The sequence below is a fragment of the Dipodomys merriami genome, unplaced genomic scaffold (genome assembly GCF_024711535.1).
Source record: "Dipodomys merriami isolate MVZ:Mamm:240054 unplaced genomic scaffold, mDipMer1.0.p SCAF_201, whole genome shotgun sequence".
In the NCBI taxonomy this organism is placed as follows: domain Eukaryota; kingdom Metazoa; phylum Chordata; class Mammalia; order Rodentia; family Heteromyidae; genus Dipodomys; species Dipodomys merriami.
This window is the reverse complement of record NW_027203394.1, coordinates 1,642,395-1,669,582: the sequence shown is the minus strand read 5'-3', so window position 1 is coordinate 1,669,582 and position 27,188 is coordinate 1,642,395. Positions and strand designations below refer to the sequence as shown.

Sequence of the window (27,188 nt, the reverse complement as noted above, 5' to 3'; positions counted from 1 at the left end):
TTCTGACCAATTTTATAATAGGCCACACCAATCCATAGCATTGAACAAACAAGAACACATTTATAAAGAAAAGTGTTTCAACAAGATAGGAAAACAAAAGTTATGCTTTTTTTCCCCACTGCAACACATCTTTTCAGGTAACATTCTTAATTCTTGTTCTGTCATTTATCTCATGATCAAAACACTTATGAATTGAGCTTTCACATAATTTTTAAACCAGGTGCTGCTGCCTCACATATGTAGTCCTCAATACTCAGGAGACTGAGTTCTGGAGGACAAGTTTTCAAGCCAGCCCAGGTAGGAAAGTCAGCGAGACTCTTATCTCCAAAGAGCCGCAAGTGGAACTGTGGCACATGGGGTAGAGTTAGCCTTGAGCAAAAAATGCTCAGGGACGGTGCTGAGTTCAAGCACCACAACCAAATACCCAAACACACACACCCAAACACACACACCCAAACAGACACACCCAAACAGACACACACACACACACACACACACACACACACACACACACACAATTTCTAATCTTATCAACTTAAGTCAACCTTCTTTAAAAGTGTGTATAAGTTTTACAGTAAGAATTATAAAGTTTTTTAAACAGCAATAGATAGAACCTAAGGTACAAAGCTGATTTTATATTAGTATTTCTTCAAACTCTTTTAGTCAAATGTTAGTATTATTTATGTTTAAAAAATCTATGTCAGGGCTGGGAAGGTGGCTCAGTGGTAGAGCGCTTGCCTTGCATGCCTGAGGCCCTGAGTTCGATTCCTCAGCACCACATAAGCAAAAAGAAAAAAAGCCGGAAGTGGCACTGTGGCTCAAGTGGTAGAGTGCTAGCCTTGAGCTGAAGAGCTGAGGGACAGCGCCCAGGCCCAGAGTTCAGGCCCCATGACTGAATCCCCCCCCCCAAAAAAAAACAAAGAAAAACTATTTCATAACAGTAGAAAACTCTGAATTCTTCATTTTCAAATGATTTAACACTCTGAAAATAAATTTAAATACATAGCCTATATTCCCAATCCACAAAGCCACAAAAACTCTAAATTCAAAAAAAAAAAATTTTTTTTTTGTCAGTCATGGGGCTTGAACACTGGGTCTGAGCGCTGACCCTAAGACACTTTGTGCTAAGGCTAGTGCTGTACCATTTGAACCACAGCACCACTTCCAGTTTTTGAGTAATTAATTGGAGATAAGAGTCTCAGGGGGACTTCTCTGCCTGGGCTGGCTTCAAACCGCTATCCTCATAATTCAGCCTCCTAAATAGCTAGGATTATAGGTGTGAACACTGGTGCCCAACTATAAATTCAATTTTTTATGTATCACCCTTGATACCCAACAATTGTCTGCACAATTAGCAAGCATTAATATACTTATTCATTAACCACTTGGAAATACAGCTTACCATCATCTTCTCTCACTGGTTGCTTTATTAATGTTTCCAGAGCATCACTGTAATCTTCCAAAATCCAGTATGCCATACTCCGAAGGAAAGGATCACAATGCACACTTATGTCCGATGAACTGAGTTCACTGACACGAGAATCAATGCCCAAAACTTTTTTCCGTAAAATTGATTTGTATGTTGTAGATTTATCAAATTCAGACTCATATAGTCTTGCTATTACAAGAGCTAACTGAATGTCATTCAGTTTCTCAAGACATACCTTAAAAAAATATTACCCATTAATAAGCATCTTTCATTGCAGTATAAATTTAATTAGCTTACTAACAACTAGTGTAACACAGGGCTTTATTAGTCTCCAAAATTAACAAACACAGGTATGAGAATCAAATATATACAGCTTGGCTTACTTTAGCCAATTTGCTTGGGAACATTTATACTAACATTTGCAAATATGCTTCCAAATATTAAATATGTGTTTCCAAAAACATTTAGACTAATAAGGATATATCAGATAAAAACTCTAAACAGTGTCAGTTTGAGCAATTTTATTTTATTCCTGAACCACTAGTCTTTTCTATCAGTGGCAGCAAGTATGGCATTTCCAAATTAAAGGCTGTTTTGAATTTCCTGTTATGAGAATGTGAACAAAGGGCAAATTGAGGGCTGGGAAGGTGGCTCAGTGGTAGAGCGCTTGCCTTGCATGCCTGAGGCCCTGGGTTCGATTCCTCAGCACCATATAAGCAAAAAGAAAAAAAAGCTGGAAGTGGTGCTGTGGCTCAAGTGATAGAGCGCTAGCCTTGAGCTGAAGAGCTGAGGGACAGCGGCCAGGCCCAGAGTTCAGGCCCCACGACCAGACCCAAAAAAAAAAAAAGAAAAGGGCAAATTGATGCAGAAATGTTACATCTGAAATGTTCATAATTTTTTTCACACTTACTGAAAAACAATCACCGAAAAATTTTCTAATGTTCATTAAGACAAAGCCAGACATATTCAACTATGTTTAAACAAGCAGAACAAGCCAGGCACTAGTGGCTCACACCTATAATTCTAACTACTCAGATGTGATCTGAAGATCGAGGTTCAGAGCCAGCCCGGAAGGAAAGTCCCTGAAACTCTTATCTCTAACTAATAAAAAAGCTGGGAGTAAAGGTGTGGATCAAGGGGGAGACTACTAGCCTTGAGCCCAAAAGTAAAGGGACAGCACGCAGGCCCTGAGTTTAAGCCCCAGGATCTGCACAAACCAAAACAACAACAAAAAACAACAAATAGAACAGATCTTTTTATTTTTTAACTTGTTCATGAAAAGAGTCATGAACTATCATTCTACCAATCATTCAAACTAAATGACAGCTTTTAAAGGCTACTATATTAACAGATACTTCAGATATTTAGCCTTGTTATTTCTAAGGTGAAAATAAAATTAAAACTAAGAGCTTAGAAAGATGATAGTGCTATTTTTAAAAGTTTTTTTCATTACCTCAACTGCATCTCTCAGACAACCAGCCAAAAGAAAAAATGCTGCAGAATGTTCAAATCTTTGTTTGCCTAGCAAAGAAAATGCATTCTTCAGAGCTGCTTTACGCCACCTCTCTTCCTCAAAATTGTGTCCAAAAAATTGTGTCATTCTAGTGTCCTTTTGAGATCTATAAAGAAAAGTATAAAAAAGAATAAATTTTTGGAATTAATCTCCTAAAAGTTATGACTTAAAAATTAGGACTGAGGCAGGTGGATTGCAAATTTGAGTCCGGCCTACACTAAATAACAAAATCTGTTTCAAAATAACCCCTAAACTATACCCCAACCCAGAGTTGGGACTCAACAGAAACATTTGCTAGTTCATAAGTTATTATATATCCACTAATTTTTCCAGTAAAAGCAGAGTAATACTTCCCCATGAAAATCTCAGAAGTTATTTAAAATCTGTCAAATTAGAAAGAGAAATTACTATTGAACTCATGCAAAACAATTATATCAATATACTTAATAAAAAATAATTTATTGATAACACAGATAATATCTGTGCTTCCAATTTAAACCTCACCAATAACCTTTCCTTCTTGCCTATTGAACATGATTTTGGTGATCAAAGTAATTCCTTGGATCCTGAATTAGTCTTATAGAAAACTGATTTGGAAACATGAACCAAAAACAAATGACAAACTACCTGTTTTGTTCATCAAGTACTACTGAGGAAAAGAGAGAAAGGAATGAACTCAGGGCCCCAGGAGGAGACAGCTTTGGGGAAGTCTGGTCCATGGGCTCTCAATAGAGCCAAAGATGGGTGCTTATCCTAGACTCCGCCAACTCATCTTCTTTCCCAACTCAAATGCCAGTTTCTGGTTTAGTGACTTTTGTACAGAAACGTCGTAAGAAACTCTTAATGATATTATCTGGAATGTTCCCCTGTGGAAAACACCCAAGCATTCTCCCTATAAAATCATTCGTTAATCACAAAAACAGGCAAGACTCTACATAACTCAACAGCAAGTAAAACACATCTTACTATACACAGTTATGCCTATAATATCATTCCTTAATCACAAAAACAGGCAAAACTCTATGTAACTCAACAGCAAGTAAAACACATCTTACCATACACAGTTATGCGTTATAGAAAGTTTTTAACCTACCTGTACAATCCCCAGATAACAGCTTTCTTTTTCATTGCAAGGTAAAAAATGGCAGCATCTAAAGGATCATTATTTCTATAAAAGGCTGCTTTGGCTACCTACAATTAGAAAATACTGGTCAAATTTTCATAGAAAGTCTCTAAGTGAACAAATAATTTTATGTCTATTTAGCACTGACACATATAGAGAAGAATACAAAGAGAAGGTAATAATAAGACTACCTTTTATCACAAGCTCATCTATACTGATTTACTTTGCTATACAAACTTCTCTTGGTAAAAACCAGAAATATATTATTAAATGAACTATAATTTTTGGAGTTACTTTTAAAAATTCCTTCACTGTTGTAAAAATTAAAACTCCCAAAGCAAATTTCTGCTCCAAAACAAAAGGGAGTAAATAACAACAGAGGAGATATGGTATGAAATTTAAACAAACATCCAAAATATATTCTGTTTTTACACCAAAATAAATACACTCACTTTTTCTATGCATGTGCGTAAGATTCGCTTATTCCGGACCCACCACCCCACACCCATGGCTCTTAATTCAGACCAGGTGGGGTCATGCTTCTGCATTGCAGGCAACATGGTCAGCAGTTCTTCTTCTGCTACCGAGTGAAATGCCCAAGCAAAATGACTGGTAGACAGGCCTGAAAAAGGGGAAAAAGTAATGTTAATAATGATTACCACAAACTAGTGCTACATCTATTTGCAATGAAAGTACATAAACTTTTATAAAATACACAATCACACTTAATTTTTAAGTTTCCTGAAGGGCTACTTTTTAATCGTTGGTTCTCCAAAGAACTCTACTACTTTAATGTGCAATATATCTTGTAGAATTAATACACATTTACTTGAGAAGATATGCAAAATGCTTATAGCAAATGCCACTGTGATGAAGGAATTCTATTCTCTGGTTGTAAACTATGACTCACTTTAGGAGATGAGAAATACTTGAAGCATTCCTACAGAAGGGAAGGCATTCCTCTTGAAGCTGCTTCCCCTTCCTTTGGCCACTATTTGTTTTATGGATATAACTCCCATGAATTAAAGAACATCAAAAAGCATAACTGAATGGAATAAGTGCTAGCACTACAGAACCTCCAGAACCAAAACATATATATTCAATTTCACTCGCAAAACTGAAATATATAACTTCAGACTAGTTTTTTAGTTTCCTAGTGCCTGTTTTTTCATTTGTAAAATGTGAGTCATCCAGCCGGGTGCCAGTGGCGCATGCCTATAATTCTAGTTACTCAGGAAGCTGAGAGATCTGAGGATCGCAGTTCAAAGCCAGCCCAGGCAGGAGAGTCTGTGAGACTCTTATCTCCAATAAATCATCAGAAAACCGGAAGTGGTGCTGTGGTTCAAGTGGTAGCACGCTCGCCAAGAGCTGAAGGACAACAACCTAGGCCCAGAGTTCAAGCCCTACAACCGCCAAAAAAAACAAAAAAAAAAAAAAGGGGGTTTGGGAATTTGGCTTAGTAGTAGAGTACTTAGCTAGTATGCATGAAGCCGTGGGTCTGATTCCTCAGTACCACATAAACAGAAAAAGCCGGAAGTGGCGCTGTGGCTCAAATACTAGAGAGCTAGCCTTGAGCAAAAGGAGCTCAGGGACAGGGCCCAGGCCCTGAGTTCAAGCCCCAAACAAACAAAAAAAATTACAGAAGATAAAATAATACTAATTTCCCTCAAATATACAAAATATTCAACTGTCCAATATACTTCTTCCTTAAGTCTATTTTTACAATTAAAACTTCCAATGCCCCGGGGTGCTGGTGACTTACACCTGTAATGCTAGCTAAATTGAGTTAGGATATGGTTCAAAGCCATCTTGGGCAGGAAAGTCCGTGAGATTCACATAATTAACCACCAGAAAACCAGAAGTGGTGCTGTGGCTCAATGTGGTAGAGCATTAGCCTTAAGCAAAATAGGTAAGGGACAGCACCCAGGCCCTGAGTTCAAGACCCATGACAAAAAAAAAATCCAAGGCTGTATGAAAGAAAAATGAGGAAAGTTAAAAAATAAACTCTGAATGTGTCAAATTTGTCAACATTCTCACATGTGCTTGCCTTACTTCTCCTGGAACAGACTAATATAAAAATCACCTTGGCGAAGGAGTTGGGCTCGACAGGCTGGAAGGGAAGTTGTAAGGAAGGTATGGAGCCGAACAGCCAGAAGAAACTTTAACCCACATTCATCAAGCGTTTCTCCACCTACAATCAGGAGATAAGTATTATTTTCACACATAAAAGCATTTTATAAGCAAATCACAGAACTAAGTTTCTGATAGCGCATAGCATAGCATAGCATAGCATAGCATAGCATAGCATAGCATAGCATAGCACAGCACAGCACAGCACAACACAGCACAGCACAGCACAACACAGCACATCATAGCATCACATAAAGGATAAAGCATTCTAAAACTGACAGAAGTGGTTATAATCCCAAATACTGTGTAATATTAATCTTACCTACACAATTTTAAAAAGGGAAAAAGAGAATATAGGTATATAATTTAGAAAATGAAGGTTAGGGAAGTAGAGCTGTAGCTCAAGTGGTAGAGCACTACCCTTGAGCTGAAGAGCTGAGGGACAGCGCCAGGCCCAGAGTTCAAGCCCCACGACCGACCAAAAAAAAAAAAAAAAAAAAAAGGTTTAGAATGAATTGACTCCGTGTCTATTAACATTATAATCTGAATTCATCTGAAATGACTCAAACATAACTGAACTTTCAAACTATCTTTTCTACAATATATGTTACAGTGATATTTTCTTTTCTTTTCTTTGTTTTTGGTCAGTCATGGTGCTTGAACTTGGGACGTGGGTGCTGTCCTTGAGCCTCTTTGTACTCAAGGCTAGCACTCTACCACTTGAGCATAGCACCATTGCTGGCTTTTTTCTGAGTAGTTTACTGGAGAAAAGAGTCTCACAGACCCCTCTGGTGGATTCAAACCACAATCCTCAGATCTCAGCCTCCTGAGTAGCTAGGATTACAGGCAAGAGCTATCAGCATCTGGCAGCAAGATTTTCTGTATTGATTGAAATCATGTATCCATCCCAATAATCTGTTAATAATGGTTAAATAGTACTTGGACCTGATTTTACTTCATATGATCAAAACTATAAAATATCTCTACCAAACTCACCTCAAAAATAGTTACCCATAGTCCTCTTAAAAGGATCAACTAATTTTCTGAAAAATGATAACTTTTTAAATTATATTAGTTTTGTCTTCATTTTCCTTTTAGTTCCGTTAATTTAAAGGGTACAAGGCTACTGACCTATACCTTCTATGACCAGTGTTTCCTTCCATTTAATTTTACCTTGGCTTTTGTCTCTGCTTTCTCCAATATCAGTGCTTGTTGTTGCAATTGTGTCAGCCAAGGCCATCAGAGACATCTGCTCCATCCGGCTGAGTCCTGGTAGACTGGAATGCAGTAAGTGGCCAGAAAGAACCTGAGCATGCTCAGGTCCAAAGTAAGTCGGATTGTACTGCGAAAGGTCAATGACTCTGGGCTTTGTATTTTCTTCCCCTGATTCTAACACATGAATATCAGGCATTAGAGCGGAAGTCTGAAAAAGCTCATCATAACTTTCTTTGGACAACTGGTTTGATTTATTGAAGGAACTCTCATTACTGGATTTCTCCAAAGATGAGTAACATCGATCATCATCTGCTGCAAGCAAGGCATATAAAGGAAGTGGAGGAACAGAATCTATTTCTGTGTAATCCGTACTTTCAGTCTTGTTGAACGCCTGGGGGTCTCTGGTAGTGCTTCCACTAGCACTGATGGTGAGAGACCTTAGACGGCGATCATGATTGGACTCAGCTTCACTCAGAGCCACAACCTCCCCAGCAATGCACTTGACCAGATGTGACAAGATGGCCTTTGCTCTCCGAACCTTGCCAAGGTCCATGAGTTCCAAAAGCTGCAAGGGATGGTACTGAGGCAAGGTTGGGGAAAGTACATGAGCTGCTTCAAAGAGTCCTGAATCTTCCATATCCACTGAAGGATCCAGGGCAGTCTTCTTCCCACAGATTTTCTGAGCAAGACTAGTCATGGATCGAGTCAGAGTTTTCTTTGTAGGCTGTAGCCCAGAACTTGATGAGTTGCTCTGTCTGACTAAGCTGAGTACAGAAGGAGTGCTCCCACCGTACGAATCTGTCCTGGCAGGTTCTTGTTTAGAAGATGGCTGCCACTGGGAATATACATGCATTTCACAATCCATTCCTACCACCAGGATGCCATCCCGGACCCACGACAAAGAAACAGGAAAAGGGGGGGAGCCCTCCACAGAAGAAACCAAGTCCACACTTCGTAAGAGGACAAATTTAGAAAGAGGCACAACTTTAGTACTCTCCCACAGAGGAAATGCTAGGCTCTCCTTACCAATATGTTCTTGTACCTTGCCAGACAGAGGTCCATACATAAAAAGTTTTGATCCAATTCCAACAGTCAGGATATGAGAACCATCTTCTCTAGACATCCAGTCCAAGTGAACTAAATGTTTTGTGTTTGTTGTGATACTTTCTTTACTGAATAAATAGGTCTCTTGCTTATTATAGGCCACTAAATTGCTATCTATGCTAATGCCAGAATCCAACATTGTGCTTAAATCATCTAAATGAATTGTCTGTTCAAGGACCCAACATGAGCCTCCAGTAGACTCACATTCAAAAATACTCACGTGCATCACAACGTCCTGAGAAGATCTACTATTAGATGCAAGATGCTTATATGCCACTGCTAAACGGTTTGTATGTGCACAGCTAACTTCTACAGGCCTACCCGGTACAGATATACTACTATTGCTCTGAAGTCCATCTTCAATAAGCAATGGCCATTCTTCCCAAATGTACGTAAGATCTATTTTTCCATTCTTTGAGGTAGCAGGTTCTCCATCTGTTACTCGGCATCTCCAAAACCTTACTTTCTCATCCGAGCACGAAGTGGCCAATAAGTAAGGGGCACTGCATACAGGATATATAGAAGAAGAACTCAGATGTCCTAAAAGGAAAATAATCCATTAACAAAACATCAAATGTTGTTGAAGAATTTTTACAGGCTGGGCTTTAGTCCTTTAGTATGAACTACTAAGAATATGACTATCTAAGGATACAATAAAATCGGAAAGAGGCTTTTAATGATATCAAAAAAGTATATAAAAGAAAATATTTACTAGGGAAGGCATAGAATTAGTACCATATCCAGGCGCCGGTGGCTCAGGCCTATAATCCTAGCTACTCAGGAGGCTAAGATCTGAGGATCAAGATTCAAAGCCAGCTTGGGCAGGAAAGTCTGTGAGGCTCTTATCTCCAATCAACTACCAAGAAACCAGAAGTGGCCCTGGTTTGAAGTAGTAGAGCACTAGCCTTAAGTGAAAAAACTCAGGGATAGCACCCAAGCCCTGAGTTGAAGCCCATGACTAATTAAAAAAAGAAAACATTGCCAAAAACTATAGCTAAAATCTAACTGCAATAACAGGTACTTTAATTTCTGCATTTTACAGGTAGGGATACTTTACTAGATACACTGCCTTGTGCCTAAGTAAAAAGACTAAGACAATTAAAAACCTGAATTCTGGATCAGTGGTGGAGCGCTTGCTTTGCATGCAAGAGGCCCTGGGTCTGATTCCTCAGTACCACATAAGCAGAAAAAGCCGGAAGTGGTACTGTGGCTCAAGTAGTAGAGCACTAGCCTTGAGTTGAAGAGCTGAGGGACAGCACCGAGGCCCAGAGTTCAGGCCCCACAAGCAACAAAAAGACAAAAACAAAACAAAACAAACTGAATTCTTTGCTAGTTTATCCAATTCAACACATCTGTAACAATGTGTCAGCTTTCCCTGGCTTCTCTGTCTTTCTGATTTTTTATACAAATGTGAATGGCCTATTTCACTAAGTATTGAATGGTACTTTTAAACATCCTACACAACTAAGGTGTGTGTAATATCACTGATGCTGAGATGATTCCTCAGTGGACCTTACCAATTGTGCATGCTCAATCATATACTATCAACTTCCTAGAGTGGGTGAGCGAGTGAGAACAAGAGAGAGATCACCACCTCAAGCTCTGCGAGGTGCGCTGTGGTCGCAATGCTCTGGAGCACTGCTGAGTCTAGTATGAACACACAGGTATGGCTCTGTTCTAATCCAAGTATCTCTGACAAGTGTACTTCTGTCCTGAACTATGACAATAAAAAATGCTACATGAACACTTGAAAGAACATGTTAAAAGTAAATCTTATGTACATTAAGTTTCCCTGAATTAAAGTTCTCATTATATTAATAGGTTGAATAAAAGTTACGTATGCTACTTTACATATGCTATGCTTTTTGTCAAACAAACAAAACCATATGTTTTCACAGGAGTTCTTTCAAACAACTTTGCCCAAAGTTAAATAGAGTTACCTTGATAAATATTTTTGGATTCTGTACAATTATTGTGTTATTTTCTTTAGAATTTAGTAGTGAATACCAGCTAATAACAATAGCTCCTTTCTTTTGCCCTTACTTTTCATTTGTTTTGTGACAGAGTATCTATATATAGACTAGTTTGGCTTCAAACTAACCATATTGGCCAAGTGAGACTTGAATTCACGATCCTCCTGCCTCAGCTTTCCAGTGCTGGTTTTATAGGTATGTACAACACCTTGCTTAGCTTTTCAACAAGCTTTACTTTTCCCAGTATTTTAAATTAAAATATACAATGGAACCAGAATTTAAAAGTTGGAACACTGTCAATACTCCCAACTCCTGTGAACTTCACCATTCAGAAATTCTTAAATACTTAATAACAACATGGGATTCTGAATAGCATTCAAAGCCATCCAGAAAAATAATTAAATGAACAGACTGTCAGATGCCAGTGCTGCATATCTGCAATACTAGCTACTTGGGAAGCAGTTCGATCCCAGCCCGGGCAAAAGTAAAAAGTTATTGAGACCCCATCTCAACAATACCAGGTACAGTGGTATGCATCTGTTCTTGCAGCAATGACAAAGGTTGAAACTGGGAAGATCACAGTTCCAGGTCACTCCAGACAGACAAGACCATGCAACACCATCTCAAAGGGAAGAGGCTGGGTCTAGTGGAGCACACTTGTTATTCCAGCTATGATGGGAGGTCCAAAATAGGAGGATCACAGGCTAAGTACAAACCTGGACAAAAAGTGAGACCCTGGGGCTGGGAAGGTGGCTCAGTGGTAGAGCGCTTGCCTTGCATGCATAAGGCCCTGAGTTCGATTCCTCAGCACCACATAAGCAAAAAGAAAAAAGCCGGAAGTGGTGCTGTGGCTCAAGTGGTAGAGCGCTAGCCTTGAGCTGAAGAGCTGAGGGACAGCACCCAGGTCCAGAATTCAGGCCCCACAACCGGACCCCCCCCCAAAAAAAAAAGTGAGACCCTATCTCAAAAATAACCAGTGCAAAAAAGGGCTAGGGGTGTGGCTCAAAGGGAAAGGACCTGTCTAGCAAGTCCTCACGTTCAAACTCTAGGATATCAAGAAAGAAAATAAGACAGAAAAGCAGAAAAGAACCAAGACACAGTTGACCATGAAAATAAAATAATCAGTAATAAAGAACATGGATGCTATATTTGTATTCTTGATACCCTAGAATAAGTGGTTCTCGATCTCTAGTGTATACAAAAATCATCTTGTTCACTAATTAGAACAAACTGCTAGCCTCTATCCTAGAGTTTGTGACTAACAACCACATTTTGGCTATGAAAATGAAATAATTCGGTGATATGAAAATTGAAGTTTCAGAGCCTAGTCAGGGTACATATTTTTAGACCCAAGGCAGAAGGAATGTTTGAACTCAAGTTCAAGACCAGCCTGGAGAATATAGAGAGAATCCATCTCAAAATCGTAAGTAACAAAAGATTTCTTTATTTCTTCTCTGTATTCTTGACACGAGTGCATGAGAACCACCTGGAAGGCTGCAGATTTCAGGGGTACTAGAAACATTCATGGCTGTAAAGTATCTTTGCATAAAATTCACACACCTGCTGATGGCTTCACACTTATGATCTCAACTCCTTCAGGCAACTGCAACTCCTGGCTGTACACCATTTCAGAACACAGAGACAACTTGCTGGTGCTCTGGAGATTGGCTCTGCAAGCCTGAAACTTCTGTGCAAATGGAGTTGGGATCCTCTCCGGAGAAGAAGAATAATGTTCTTCTGGTTGCCAAACTACTTCAGAAATTTTCATATCTATTCTTTCATCTACAAAACATAAGAAAAAGAGCAAAAACTGGGAGGGAACCCTATATAGATTACAATAGCTACTTAAAAATCCAGTAAGGCACCAGTGGCTCTTGCCTATAATCCTGGCTACTCAGAAGGCTGAGACTGAGGATCACAGTTTGCAATCAGTCCAGGCAAGAAAGTCTATTAGTTTGTTATCTCCATAACTATCCCCAAAAAGCCACAAATGGAGCTCTGGCTCAAGTGGTAGTATATTAGCCCTGGGTAAAAAGAAAGCAAAAAGACAGCACCCAGGTCATAATTTCAAACCACAGAACCAGCATGCATGTGTGCGCGTACACACACACAGTTCAAAAGATAAACTTGTAGACATGTCAACACAATTCTTTTTTTTTTTTTTTTTTTGGGTCCGGTCGTGGGGCTTGAACTCTGGGCCTGGGCGCTGTCCCTCAGCTCTTCAGCTCAAGGCTAGCGCTCTACCACTTGAGCCACAGCGCCACTTCCGGCTTTTTTCTTTTTGCTTATGTGGTGCTGAGGAATCGAACCCAGGGCCTCGAGCATGCAAGGCAAGCACTCTACCACTGAGCCACCTTCCCAGCCCATCAACACAATTCTTTACAGAAAGAAAATGAGAGAATTATTTTGTTTCTTACTGAATAAACCATAATAATCACTACTACATAAAATGACTGTAGGTAATATGCCCTGAACTGTCTAATTATGCAAAATTTGTTAGTAATTAGGCCAATTTAAAGTTAAGTAAAAAACCCAAACTCACCCAACGAGACAGGAATTGATTTTAAATGTAAATTCCACATGCGTAACAGTGAACGGTTGTCCTGAGTACACTCTATCACAACCAGGTAGAATTTTTCAGAAAATCCATTAGATAAGCTGCCTGTTGGCATCAGTGATATTTTTCATGTTAGATAATAGAGACAATTACTAATATTAACATAAATGGCTCTTTTAGAGAAAGAAAATGATAATTTTATCTAGAGTTCTAAGTGGACAGTGACATTATAGAGTATGTTCAACTTCTTCACCAAATGAATTTGTATTAACATTTTAACAATTATATGCAGGCTATGCTTAAATTTCATTTTTATCTGATATGCTTTAAAAGTCACGTATTACAGTTATCACTACCAACTATTCAGAGAGTAAAACATATTAACCAAAAAATGTCTAAAAGGAAAGGAACCATATGATAACATACATATCAAAATATATCACGATGGAAATTATGTGGCCAAAGTCTTTCAAAGTAATTAACTTTCGTAACAGAAACACTTCTATTCATGTTTCTTATCTAAGGATCAAAATATAAGTATTCATAACAGATATTATTCAAAAAGATCTTAACTCATACTACATAATTTATACAACATTAATGTTGCACAAATCAAAAAATGCACATAAAACCACTATTTCATTATTTCCTTTTAACAATAAATTTTAGTACAAGTTTTTTTGATTATATACAAAACTATGTAAAAAAATTATAAAATGATATAAATCAAAATATGTAAAAACTGAAAGCAACTAATATTAGGGGAAAAAGTTTTGAAACAACATTAGAAATGATAACCATATCTTAAATTACCTTGTAACAAGAGATTTAAATGAAGAGGTAAGTTTGATAATGCCTTCTAGATGGGTCAGGCATTCAAATCATAAGAATTAAGAGGAAGGAAGAATTATGGGAAAAGAAAAAGACCAATTCAATCTACTTGTGATAACTTCACCAAAACAAAATACCTTAATAATGTCTGTAAAGTACCTTTCTTCTTGACAAAAGAACAAAAGAATATAAAAATATAACTCCATGGGAATTTTCTGGGAAACTCTAATAATAAAATAATGGTAAGATGGGTACTAGTGGCTCACGCTTGTCATCCTAGCTACTCAGCAGGCTGAGATTTGAGGATCATAGTTCAAAGCCAGCCCGGAAGCAAAGTTCATGAGAATCTTATCCCCAATGAGCCACCAGAAAACCAGAAGTGGCACTGTGGTTCAAGTGGCAGAGCACTAGCCTTGAGCAATAAAAGCTCAGGGACAGTGCCCAGGCCCTGAGTTCAAACCCCAGAACTGGTACATATACACAAAAAGCCAAAACCCTACACATTAGTAATAAACACATGCAACTAAGAAAATACTTTTAATTTTTTTTCTACTTCCTGGTTAAGAATAAAAAGATGAGCTGGGTAGGCTGGCACACACCTTTCACACCAACTGCTTGGGAGGCTAAGATTAGAAGGATTGTGGAAAGTCCACAAGACTCAGTTTCAAGAGAAAAACGCTGGACAGGGTGGTATATACTAGCTATAGTGGGAAGTACAAACAGGAAGAATGCAGTCCGGTCCAGCCCAGGCTACACAATGAGACTATGTTTCAAACAAAAACAAAAAATAGCACAAATGCCAGCTCAGTTGCTCATGCCTACAATTCTATTTGCTTGGGAGGTGAAGGTCAGGAAAAGATTGTTGATCAGGGCCAGCTTGGTGACAATCAAGCTGAACATGGTGGCTGATGCCTGTAATGCCCTCTACGAGTAGTGCAGGTTAGAAGACTACAGTCAGACACTAGGCCAGGCAAAAAATGTACCCTATCTGAAAAATAACCTAAGAGCAAAAAAGCCTTTACAGGCATAGCTCAAGTGGGAGAGTCTCTGCCTGCCTAATAAGAGCAAAGTCATGCGTTGAAAGGCCAAAAATAAAATTAAGCATATACAGAACAATTTTAAACTTCAATACATTTTGAAACCATCTTTATTAACTTTGATCCATCATTGTTAACCATCTTTATCAGCATGGATCCATCTTTATTAATTGCCTAACATACTCTGATATTTTTCTTTACCTGTATCAGATGGAATGCTATCTTTCCCCAGACTTTTCTTCTCCAAGTTATTCAAAATGAAGTCTTCTTGAAACACATGAAGAAGCTGGGTTTTTCGGCCATGCTGAATGTAAATAAATAATACCATAAGTTGATGTGATGTGTGTACTGTTTACCTAATGCTACAGAGCAGCATATAATACTTACAAGTTTGGTAATGGGATCTAATGCAATAATGCATCCTGGCCTGGCTGTTGACTGCTGACTGACAATGTTAAACACTTCACCAACATATTTCTATTTAAAAAAATAAAACAAATGAAAATGTTAATTCAGTAAGTTAAGCATAAACATGAAATTTCAAGCACAACAATAAAAATAATTTTCAAGTGGGCTGCACACAGTTCAAGTATTAATACTCTAGGATTTTACCTCACTAGGAATTAAAAAGGCCTGAGTAATAGTTACATCTCAGCTGAGTACTGACATCCCAAAGCTACCATCCTAGCTAATGGGGAGGCTGAGAATGAGATGTTGGATGAGACTTCTTTTCAACCCTAGGTGAGTGAAGCGGTGGGTGCCTGTCAACCTAAGTTATGTCGAAAGTTGATACTGGGAGGATTGAGGCCCCAGGTCAGCACAGGCAGAAAAGTCAGACTCCAGTAGCAGGTGCCTATCATTCCAACGCAGAAAGAACATTTAAAACAGGCAGATCAGGGGCTGGGAAGGTGGCTCAGTGGTAGAGCGCTTGCCTCGCATGCATGAGGCCCTGGGTTCAATTCCTCAGCACCACATAAGCAGAAAAAGCTGGAAGTGGCGCTGTGGCTCAAGTGGTAGAGCGCTAGCCTTGAGCTGAAGAGCTGAGAGACAGTGCCCAGGCCCAGAATTCGGGCACCATGACCAGACCCAAAAAAAAAAAAAAAAAAAAAAGTCTCATGGACTTTCCTGCCCTGGCTGGCTTTGAACCTCGATCCTCAGATCTCAGCCTCCTATGTAGCTAGGATTACAGGCATGAGCCACCGGCAGTTGGCTTGCATGCAACTTTTCTAGGAAAGTAAGAAATATCTTTGTTTTCACTGCTGAATACTAGGTGTTAGAACTATGCTTAGCAATAGAAGTACTTAATAAATGTTCCTTAGTGAAAAGTTTTGGTGTGTTTAATTTTTTTTAATTTGGCTATCATGAATACTTCCTTCTAAAAACATATTCTCACAAGTTGATGTGAGTATATATGAGTGTGTTATGTCTATTCTCTTAAGATAAATTCCAATATCATAATTTAAAATGTGGGCCTGGCCAGGCGCCAGTGGTTCATGCCTGTAATCCTAGCTACTAAGGAGGCTGAGACCTGAGAATAAGGTTCAAAGCCAGTGGGGAGAGGAAAGTCTGTGAGACTCTTATCTCCAATAAAACCACCAGAAAACCGGAAGTGGCACTGTGGCTCAAGAGGTAGAGTGATAGCCTTGAGTTGAAAGGCTGAGGGACAGTGCGCAGGCCCAGAGTTCAAGCCCCACAACCTACAAAAAAAGTGGGCCTAAGCCAGGCGCCAGTGGCTCACGCCTGTAATCCTAACTACTCAGGAGGCTGAGATCTGAGGGTCACAGTTCAAAGCCAGCCTGAGCAAGGAAAGTCCGTGAGACTCTTATCCCCAATAAACCACCAGAAAACCAGAAGTGGTGCTGTGGCTCAAGCGGTAGAGTGATCACCTTGAGCTGAAGAGCTGAGGGATAGTGCCCAAGCCCAGAGTTCAAGCCCCATGACCGACCACCCCCCCAAAAAAGTGGGCTTGGAAGCATGGCTCAGTAATACAGCACCTGTATAGCAAATACAAGACACCAGGTACAAACCCCAGCACTTCCCCTACCTCAAAAAAATTACAGCTTTTGAATTGGTACAGGCAAAAGCAGAGTAACACTGATGGGAAGAATATTGAATATGCATGGACTGAAAGACTGGAAGACACCTCAATCTCCTAAACAGCTAAAGTCTGCCTCAGGGATAGTAAAAACACTAGCCTTGTGTGTTGGCACATGTCTGTGAATCCAGCATCTAGGAACCTGAGGTAGGCACACTGTGAGTTTAAGACTAGTCTGGGCTAAAAAAAAAAAAAAGAGGAGGAAAGGGAAGAAGAGGAAAGAGAAGAAAATGAACAAACAACAACCAAAAAAAAAAAACACACATTTAAGGCACCAACATTAGAAAACTTTAAATCCTGAGGTGCTAAGAGACAATGCAATGAGTAGACTGTTCTTAGTCAACACAGCAGGAGTGCAGCTACCTCTCATGGTGAAAGCCTTATAGTGTCATAGTTAGGACTCCTACCTGCCTGTTTTCCTTTTCATGCTTAAGATTAAACTTTTAGGGGCTGGGAAGGTGGCTCAGTGGTAGAGCGCTTGCCTTGCATGCCTGAGGCCCTGGGTTCCATTCCTCAGCACCACATAAGCAAAAAGAAAAAAACTGGAAGTGGCGCTGTGGCTCAAGTGGTAGAACGCTAGCCTTGAGCTGAAGAGTTGAGGGATAGTGCCCAGCCCCAGAGTTTAGGCCCCACGACTGGACCAAAAAAAAAGATTAAACTTTTACTCCTTTTGTTCTAGCACTACTTTTATCTAGAAAAAGAACTAACAACTTACACGCAATGCTCCCATTAGTCTCCATTTATCTATGAGCAAAGAAGTGTTACAGAAGCACATATTGTAGTAGAGCAGACTCTTAGTTTTATTGTGTGTATGCTATGAATTGAATGTGTTCTGGCACTGAGCTATATCCCTGGCTTAGATTCTAATTTTTAAATGAATGACAGTTTCTTCAGCATAAAATCATTGTAAATAGATATAATACAAATGTGAAAATAGTAACAAAGACATATTGATCATGACTTACATGTCAGAAACCTAGGCATGCCCAGCAAGAACAGTTAAGTATTTGAAAATATCATTTAATACTTAGACCAGTTTTAAAAAGCAGTAACGTACAGAAATTTCTGGGTTGGAGAGCTCACACAGAAGTTTCTTGGCATCAATGACTGCTTCATATAACCTCAGATACTGTCCATCACTAGCCACAAAGCAAGCACTAGGAGAGTCACAGTATGCACCTAGAAAGCATTTACAACATTTGTAACTTGGCCTTCGGTAACAGTGTCAGAAAATCTAAATACTGAAATGAAAATCAGAATGCTTACCGAGACAGTAACTGGGTATAAGAGTAGGAAGCCATGCCACATTGGAAAAGGCAGAAACATGAAGAGAATTGATCCGGGCAAGCTCAGACACTCCTCCCGAAAAGGACAATGGCCCAACTGGATCAACCCTCCAAAGAATAAGCTCACTATAAACTGCATTGGGATCCTGAAATGCCACATCAGCAGTGCTTTTATTTTGGTGTACCAGAGAACATTCTTCAATATTTACACTATCATGAGGTTTCTTTTGGTTATCAACATCTGGTGTCCTTAATGCATTATGGTGCGATGTTGTCAGTAATAATGGCAATACTGAGTGGCAAGCTAAGTCATTAAGATGAAAACGATGACCACAGTATCTGGATTTGTGAGAAATACTAAGAACTGTAGAAAAAGCAGATTCCTCAGCAAAACTTACTAGCCACTGATTCAGAGAGCCATCAGCATGCTTTGAAATCATCATAACATTAGGGGTAAAAATACTTAATTTTAAGCTATTAGATGATTTATTTTGACCAGAAGAGATAAGCATTGATGTAGATCGAGTGAGGCCAGAGGGCTTTTGTCGCCCTTGCTGAATAGCCAAGTCAACATTCTTGGTACAAGCATACATTACTATGCTTTTACAGAGAGAGTTTGCATCACCTGTAGGGAAAGCTACAGGAATTCTCGAAACAAAGGACACCTAGAATTAAGAAAGCAAGAATTAGAACAAATAGAATTGTACAAAACAACTACAAAACAGTATAACTCCTCAGAGGTCATAATAATTGTACCTGTACTTGGCGAAACATTCCAGGCTGGTATTCATCCAGCCAATCTACGTGCCAAACTAGTAAAGAACCATCCATGGGATGGATACTGAAAAGCATGTCTGCATTTTTGCTCCATTCAGACAGAAGTACTTCAATCTCATGATCAATGGCAGCTGATGGTAATGGTGCAAAACTTGAGTTTGGTACCATTTTATCTTCTCCCAGTTCCTTCTTTTCATGATTTATTTTCAGATCATCAGCACCATCATCCATTTCTATAAGCAAAACGTTCATGAGCCAAGTAAATAAACTGAGACTATTACTACAAGAAAAAGCTTTAAGTTGGGTGCCAGTGGCTCATGATTGGAATCCTAGCTATCCAGGAGGTTGAGATCTCAAATCATGATTCGAAGACAACCTGGGCAGGGAAGCCTGTGAACCTCTTATTTCCACTAAAACTATCAAAAAAGCTGGAAGTAGAGCTGTGGCTCAAGTGGCAGGGTGTTAACCTTGAGCAAAAAGTTCAAGGACAGTGCCTAGGTTCTGAGTTCAAGCCCCAGACCACGTGTACACGCGCGCACGCACACACACACGCACGCACGCACGCACGCACACAAAAGAGCTTTATATATGCCTTCAGGATGGAAAACAGAATTTTAACATTAACAAGAAATGGTCTGCCTTTCAAAAACTTTATCCCAAAAGCAGAAAGTCACCAGTTACCTCAGAAATCTGATGTCTATAGGAAAGAGTCAAGGCATTACTAGTAGAAGGACAAATAGAACTGGAAAAAGAGGTAAACTGGTTTCTAAATCCAGATGTCCATAGCTAACCTTCACTAAGATAAGCTACTTTTCTAAACTTGAAATTTCCTCATGGAAAAAATGAGAGAACTGCAACTGGGATTATAACCTGGGGTTTAATTTTTTTATTTTATTTTTTTTCTTGTCGGTCGTGGGGCTTGAACTCTGGGCCTGGGCGCTGTTCCTCAGCTCTTCAGCTCAAGACTAGTGCTCTACCACTTGAGCTACAGTGCCACTTCTGGTTTTCTGGTGGTTCATTGGAGATAAAGAGTCTCACGGACTTTCCTGCATGGGCTGGCTTTGAACTGTGATCCTCAAATCTCAGCCTCCTGAGTAGATAGGATTATAGGCATGAGCCACCAGTGACTGACTTCAGCGTTTAATTTTTAAAGCATGTTTTTTACTTTATTCTTTGTTCATAGTACAAGATTTACTCAAATCTGAATGTGAAAAACTTAACTTGTGGGGCTGGGAAGGTGGCTCAGTGGTAGAGCGCTTGCCTTGCAATGCATGAGGCCCTGGGTTCGATTCTTCAGCACCACATAAGCAAAAAGAAAAAAAGCCGGAAGTGGCACTGTAGCTCAAGTGGTAGAGCGCTAGCCTTGAGCTGAAGAGCTGAGGGAGAGTACCCAGGCCCCGAGTTCAGGCCCCACAACTGGACCCAAAAAAAAAAAAAAAAAGAAAAACTTAACTTGTCCTCTAGATGCATGTGCTTGTAATTAACATGACACCTTAAAGCAATCACTTCAAAGAATTACATTTATAGGGCCCATGTTTCAGATTTCCCTTTATACATCAGTAAATTAAACATAAATTTTAACACAGGTAAACACGCATACATCCTTAACCTCTTTCAATAATCCCAGCTTCCTTTACTCCCCTCCTCAAATTTTGGCTACAAATATAGAGCCTTTCTTAGAGAGATACACTTAAAAATGTTTTGACTATGTACCAGATTTAAAGGAAAATAAGGAAAGATATACAAATAAGGAAATGAAAGACAACAGAAAATTGGGTAAAAAACATGAACAGTCAGCCACAAAAAAAACCTAAAACATAGAAGAACTGCATATAGTGGCACCTCTAATCATGGCAGTTAGTCTGAGGCAAAAGAATTACAAGTTCAAGACCAGATTGAGTTGCACACTGAATTTGAGGCTAATTTTGGATATATATGACCTTGCCACAGGGGCTGGGAAGGTGGCTCAGTGGTAGAGTGCTTGCCTTGCATGCATGAGGCCCTGGGTTTGATTCCTCAGCACCACATAAGCAAAAAGAAAAAAAGCCAGAAGTGGCGCTGTGGCTCAAGTGGTAGGGCGCTAGCTTTGAGCTAAATAGCTGAGGGACAGAGCCCAGGACCAGAGATCAGGCCCATAACCGGACCCCCTCTCCCCCCCAAAAAAAGACCTTGCCACAAAAAATAAAACAAAATAAAAGAAATTAACTATCTAAATGATTATCATTAAGTGCTAAAAGTTTCTTCTTAGAGAAAGAATACTAAAATTAGTAAGAAAGTTGAAAAGTTCTAGCTGGGCACTGGTGGATCAGACCATTTTCCTAACTACTTGGAAAGCTGTGAGTAGGAACATTGTGTTTCAAAGCCAACAAAAGCAAAAAAGTTCATAGACAACTTTCTCAACTCATAGCTAGGTATAGTAGTGTATGCCTGTTATCCTCACTTATGCAGGAGGCCGAAATTGACAAGATCACGGTTCCAGGTCAGCCAGGGCATTTTCTTACAGAAATACCCACAAGACTGCCTCACGGAGAGAAGCTAAACCCAGCAATGTGCAGCCCCAGTCATCCTAGCTATGACAGGAAGCCTAAAATAGGCAGAATGAGGTCCAGGTTTGTACCTGGCAGGACATGAGAACAAAAACAGGGCTGGCTCAAAGTGTGGCTCAGTGGTAGAGCACCTGCCTAGCAACCACAAGGCCCTGAGTTCAAACCTCAGTATAACCAAAGCAAAAAGCTGAAGAACAAGCCAGGTGCCGGTGGCTCATGTATAAAGCCTAGCTACTCAGGAGGCTGAGACCTGAGGACTGCAATCCAAAACCAGCCAGGGCAGGAAAGTCCATGAGACTCTTATCTCCCCTGGGGGCTGGGAAGGTAGCTCAGTGGTAGAGCGCTTGCCTTGCATGCATGAGGCCCTGGGTTCAACTCCTCAGCACCATATAAGCAAAAGGAAAAAAGCCAGAAGTGGCGCTATGGCTCAAGTGGTAGAGCACTAGCCTTGAGCTGAAGAGCTGAGGGACAGCGCTCAGGCCCAGAGTTCAGGCCCCACGACCAGACACACAAAAAAAAATGAAAGTGGTGCTGTGGCTCAAGCGGTAAAGCGCTTGCCTTGAACTGAAAAGCTGACAGTGCCCAGGCCCAGAGTTCAAGCTCCAAGACTGACAAAAAAATTGAAGAATACTATTTTTATTTAAAAATGAATACCCATTGTTCCATTTAAAACAATTGTCTCTTTACACTGAAAAGAATCAGTCTGTCCCTAAAACTGTCTATAACAAGCTATGAAAAAGTAGTAATAAAGCCTCCCAACAAAAGCTCAGGCACCCAAAATCATACACCATTATCAACATGGTTTCATTCTAGGGATGCAAGGATTTGATTCAACATTTGCAAATCAAGAATGTAACAAATATGGCACACACATAGAATAAAGAACAAAAATAATATGTGCATCTCAATACATGCAGAAAAATCTTCTGACAAAATTCAGCCTGCCTTCAAGACTGATAAACTCCCTGAACAAATAAGCAATAAAAAGAATGTATTTCAACATAACACAGGTTATATATGATAAACCTACAATTAACACCATAAAAAAATGGGGAAAACTCTCTATAAAGACAGGAACAAGACAAGGGCATTCACTCTTTCCATTCTTTTCTCTTTCTCTTTTAGGGCCAGTACTGGGACTTAAACTCAGGGCCTCACACTCTTGCTTGGCTTTTTCACTAAAGGATGATGCTCTACCACTTGACACAAACTTCCATTTCTGGCTGTTTGCTGGTGAATTGGACGTAAGAGTCTCACGACTTCTTTGCCCATGCTGGTTTTACAGTGGTATCCTCAGATCTCAGCCTCCTGAGAGCGTGATGCACCAGCTCCCAGCTTGAGATTATGCACTCCTAAAACACTCCGGGTAATCCTGATCCTGCCAGTCTACAGACAGCAATTTGGGCAGTTCGGTCTTAAGGGCCGAAAAATTCACAAGAACGGAGATCCTTTGAGGTCTTAAACCACCATGTAGAAGGAAGAAAAGCAAAAAAGGAACATCTAGTCCACATCTGTATTATCCATTGTAATCTTGGACTTATATTTCTAACAATAGCTAGTTTTACCCTAACATAAAAGCTATGTCTCAAGCGGCAGAGCAGCTGCCTAGCAAGCATAGGGCAAGTTCAAACACCAGTAGCACCAAAAACAAAACAAAAACCTGTTTCTATTTTTAATACAATTTTAAAATACTCATTTTTCTTAATGCTTTACCTTCATCAGATTTTACATCTGCCTGATTGGAGTCTTCCATACTGGCCTCAGAAGATGGCTGTTCAAAACTTTTTCTAAGTTGCTGTAAGAAGACTTCCATAGACAAAGTAAAATGCAGCTCTTTATTGTTTAACCAGTGTACTACAAAAGGTCCACTCTCTTCTTGATTTTCCCTTAAACTCAGAGATGTTATAGATGGAAGAAGTGGAATGTCTATAAAGAAAAAATCCACAAAATTAAAATTGTTATCATTCTGGTATACAAAACATTGAGATCTCCTGTTCTGCACTTATCTTCTGTCTGAGAAACATTTCTCCACTTTTTAATTAGATTTAATTTTAGTTTCTGTTAACCGAAATGACTACTTTAAAGCAGTTTTAGACTTACAGCAAAACTGACAGAAGAGTACAGAAATTGCTATCTGCATTCCATATTAAGCACAGTCTCTACCATTATCAACGGTGACCACAAGTGGTGTGTTTGTTATAACTGATAAACACATTCTGACATATCACCAGCATTCAGAGTCCACAGATTACCTTAAGATTCACCCTTGGGGTTGTACAGTCTATGAATTTGGACAAATTTAAAGTGGTATTACACTTATGTTTCAACTTCTCAAATTCATTCCTCTTTTTTAGTTTATGTGGTTCATTGGTGATAAGAGTATCATGGACTTTTTTTGCCCTGACTGGCTTCAAATCATGATCTAAGTGTCAATATTATTTTCAACAGACACATTTAAGTAGCAAACTCAATATGCTTATTATGAAAGAGATAAAATTAGATATTCTAGGTCATATATCATAATTTAACTATTCATGTTTACTTTAGTCCTAAAAAATACTCTCCTGAGGAAAAATGTCTACAATACACACACATATTTAAAAGTTTCAGTCTCGGGCTAGGAACATAAACCACCACTGCCCAACTCAACAGCAACAACTTTTTCACCTGCCATGCTGACATTAACTTTCCTTTGTCTATAAACTCTCAGGCCTTTCCATTAATGACAAAATTCAAGCTTCCTTGCTTTTCTCTTTCTTTTTTTCGTTGGTCATTAATTCAACGCTTGAATTCAAGGCTCAGGCACTGTTGCTAAGCTTTTCTGCTCAAAGCTAGCACTCTATCACTTGAAACCATAGCTCCACTTCTGATTTTCTGGTAGTTAACTGGAGATAACAGTCTCATGGACATTCCTTCTGGGGCTGGCTTTGAACTGTGATCCTTAGATCTCAGCCTTCTGAGAAGCTAGGATTATAGTCATGAGCCACCAGTGTGCAGCTAAAATATTTTTTTTTAATTTTTAGCCGGTCCTGGACCTGGACACTGTCCCCGAGCCTTTCTGTGCTCAAGGCTAGCACTCTATCACTTGAGCCACAGTGCCCCTTCCATTAAGCTGTATTTTCAAAATCTTGCCATTATTTATTTTGAGGTGCTAAAAAACTATACCTCCTCTCCCATATTATCCTTTACCTAACATGGATCTTAAAAATTAATCCAATGACCTTACAGCTAACTGTGTATTATAACCACTTTCATTATGTTTTGATAATGATGACTGATCTTTCCCAAGCCTAGAAAATTTTTAACAAAAATTATTCTATACTCTGCTAGTTATATTTGTTGGCTCATGGATACCTTATTGACTTCAATCTAGTACATCCTAAGAAGACAAGAAACACCTTTCATTACTACTATACATTTACCAACACTTTGACCTAGCAGAGTACATCTCACATTGATGAACAGAATTTTATTCAAGTAACTAAAAGACAATGCTTATTGCTATGTCCCCCTAAATAATTGTCATTTCCAGCTCTTAGCAAGCAGGTTACACTCAATTAATGCTTAGGAATATTGTACAATGTACTGTCATTAATAGTGACCATTTTCTAGAGAGAGGACTATGGGGAAGTAAGGTAGAAGAGGAAGCTTTTATTTCCCACTTTTTATACACACAGTATTTATCATGTATAAATGTTGCAGTAATTTTTAAGTAATTTTTCAAGATTCTACTTTAAAAGCCTCGACTGTGCCACTGAGTTTTCTACTCATATAAAATATTTGCTAAAGGGATAAATACAAATTTCCAAACTCAAAGACCTTTCACTTTTCTTTTCTTTTCCTTTTTGTCAGTCGTGGGACTTGACCTCTGGGTCTGGGCGCTGTTCCTAAGCTCTTCAGCTCAAGGCCAGTGCTCTACCACTTGAGCCACAGCACCACTTCTGGTTTTCTAGTGGTTTATTGGAGATAAGAGTCTCACGAACTTTCCTGCCCGGGTTGGCTTTGAACCATGATCCTCAGATCTCAGCCTCCTGAGTTGCTAGGATTGCAGGCGTGAGCCATCAGCGCCTGGCACCTTTCACTTTTTCTACTAATACAAATTTCAGTGTAGTTTCTTAATTCTTCCAGCTATAACTTTTACATATTTCGTATTTCTTTATGAAATAAATCCGAAGAATAAGTACCAAACACAATAGTTTCAACTACAAAATGACTATAAAGTATTATTTCTGTGGTACTAATCTCTAATAGGTAATAGTTCCAATCTTAACTGTTGAATAAGCTAACAATGAATCTCAATGACTTATAAAGATGTGTATTATGAATCAAATCGTGGCTTTAAAAAGCAAATAAACTAGGTGCTGGTGGACTCTACCTATAATCCTATTCAAGAGGGTGAGACCTGAATGACTGCCATTGAAATCTAGCCTGAGAAGAAAAGCCTGGAGACTCTCCAATTAATCAGCAAAATGCCAGACTGGGAAGTGTGGCTTAATTGGAAGAGTGCCAGACATGAGCAAGAAAGTTGAGCACAAGGCCCTGAATCCAAACTCTGGTACTAGAAAAGAAAAAGCAAATAAAAATTTAAAAAAAGAAAAAGCAACAAAAACAAACAGAAACTAGTCAACTTGCTACAATGAAAAACTGTCAAAGAAAATCATCTCCAGAAACTAAATGTATTATTTACATTAAAAAAAAAAAAAGAAAACATACTTTAGTTGTAACAATAAAATCAATTCACTAAATTTCCAAACTACGTCTTGGCTGTGCTTCACTACCTGTGGCTGGGTTGATGCTGGCCGCAATATGAAAGTGGCAGAGTGCATTGGCGTGCAGTGGAGTGTTCCTGTGGACCTGGTGTGCATCCTGCTGGTGAGGCAGATAGCCAGTATGCGCCACAAGTGCAAGTGACCTCCTCCGACCTCTCCGAAAATGCCTCAGGTTTATCTGTGCAAATAACAACAAACTAATGAATGCCTATATTAATTAAGTCATATACACTGACACAAGTTACATATATTCTATTCCAGATCATTTTTTTGGGGGGGTCCGGTCGTGGGCCTGAACTCTGGGCCTGGGCGCTATCCCTCAGCTCTTCAGCTCAAGGCTAGTGCTCTACCACTTGAGCCACAGCGCCACTTCCGGCTTTTTTCTTTTTTGCTTATGTGGTGCTGAGGAATTGAACCCAGGGCCTCATGCATGCAAGGCAAGCGCTCTACCACTGAGCCACCTTCCCAGCCCCTCCAGATAATTTTATATACAAAACTATCTTTCAATATGTTGTGTAGCAAATTTGTTTTGCCAGCCCTGGGGTCTGAACTCTGGGCCTGGGTGCTGTCCCTAAGCTGTGCTCTAAGCTAGCGCTCTACCACGTGAGCCATAGTTCTTTCAGCTTTATATGGTTAATTGGATGTAAGAGTCTCACAGACTCTACTGCTGGGTTGGCTTTGAATCTTGATCCTCAGATCGCAGCCTTCTGAGTTGCTAGGATTGCAGGCTTGAACCATGGGTGCTCAGTCTTTGTAGCAATTTGAATCTTGAAGAATATGGTCAGCACTTACAGAACCTGGGC

General features: G+C 39.5%; 1 protein-coding gene across 4 annotated transcripts in view; it reads right to left on the bottom strand.

The window, feature by feature from the left end:
* Positions 1 to 27,188, bottom strand: part of Dmxl1 (Dmx like 1) — a 108,795-nt gene that overhangs the window by 59,975 nt on the left and 21,632 nt on the right. For all 4 annotated transcript variants that reach the window (XM_070031528.1, XM_070031529.1, XM_070031530.1 and 1 more), the window contains exons 9-23: positions 26,395 to 26,563; positions 23,330 to 23,542; positions 19,050 to 19,303; positions 18,274 to 18,958; positions 18,065 to 18,186; positions 15,300 to 15,389; positions 15,114 to 15,216; positions 13,030 to 13,149; positions 12,048 to 12,269; positions 7,369 to 9,054; positions 6,149 to 6,256; positions 4,518 to 4,687; positions 4,036 to 4,133; positions 2,883 to 3,048; positions 1,403 to 1,664 (exon numbers count right to left, since the gene is read on the bottom strand). In XM_070031528.1, coding sequence (XP_069887629.1) covers positions 1,403 to 1,664; positions 2,883 to 3,048; positions 4,036 to 4,133; positions 4,518 to 4,687; positions 6,149 to 6,256; positions 7,369 to 9,054; positions 12,048 to 12,269; positions 13,030 to 13,149; positions 15,114 to 15,216; positions 15,300 to 15,389; positions 18,065 to 18,186; positions 18,274 to 18,958; positions 19,050 to 19,303; positions 23,330 to 23,542; positions 26,395 to 26,563 — 4,468 coding nt within the window. The remainder of the gene's footprint in view (positions 1 to 1,402; positions 1,665 to 2,882; positions 3,049 to 4,035; positions 4,134 to 4,517; positions 4,688 to 6,148; positions 6,257 to 7,368; positions 9,055 to 12,047; positions 12,270 to 13,029; positions 13,150 to 15,113; positions 15,217 to 15,299; positions 15,390 to 18,064; positions 18,187 to 18,273; positions 18,959 to 19,049; positions 19,304 to 23,329; positions 23,543 to 26,394; positions 26,564 to 27,188) is intronic.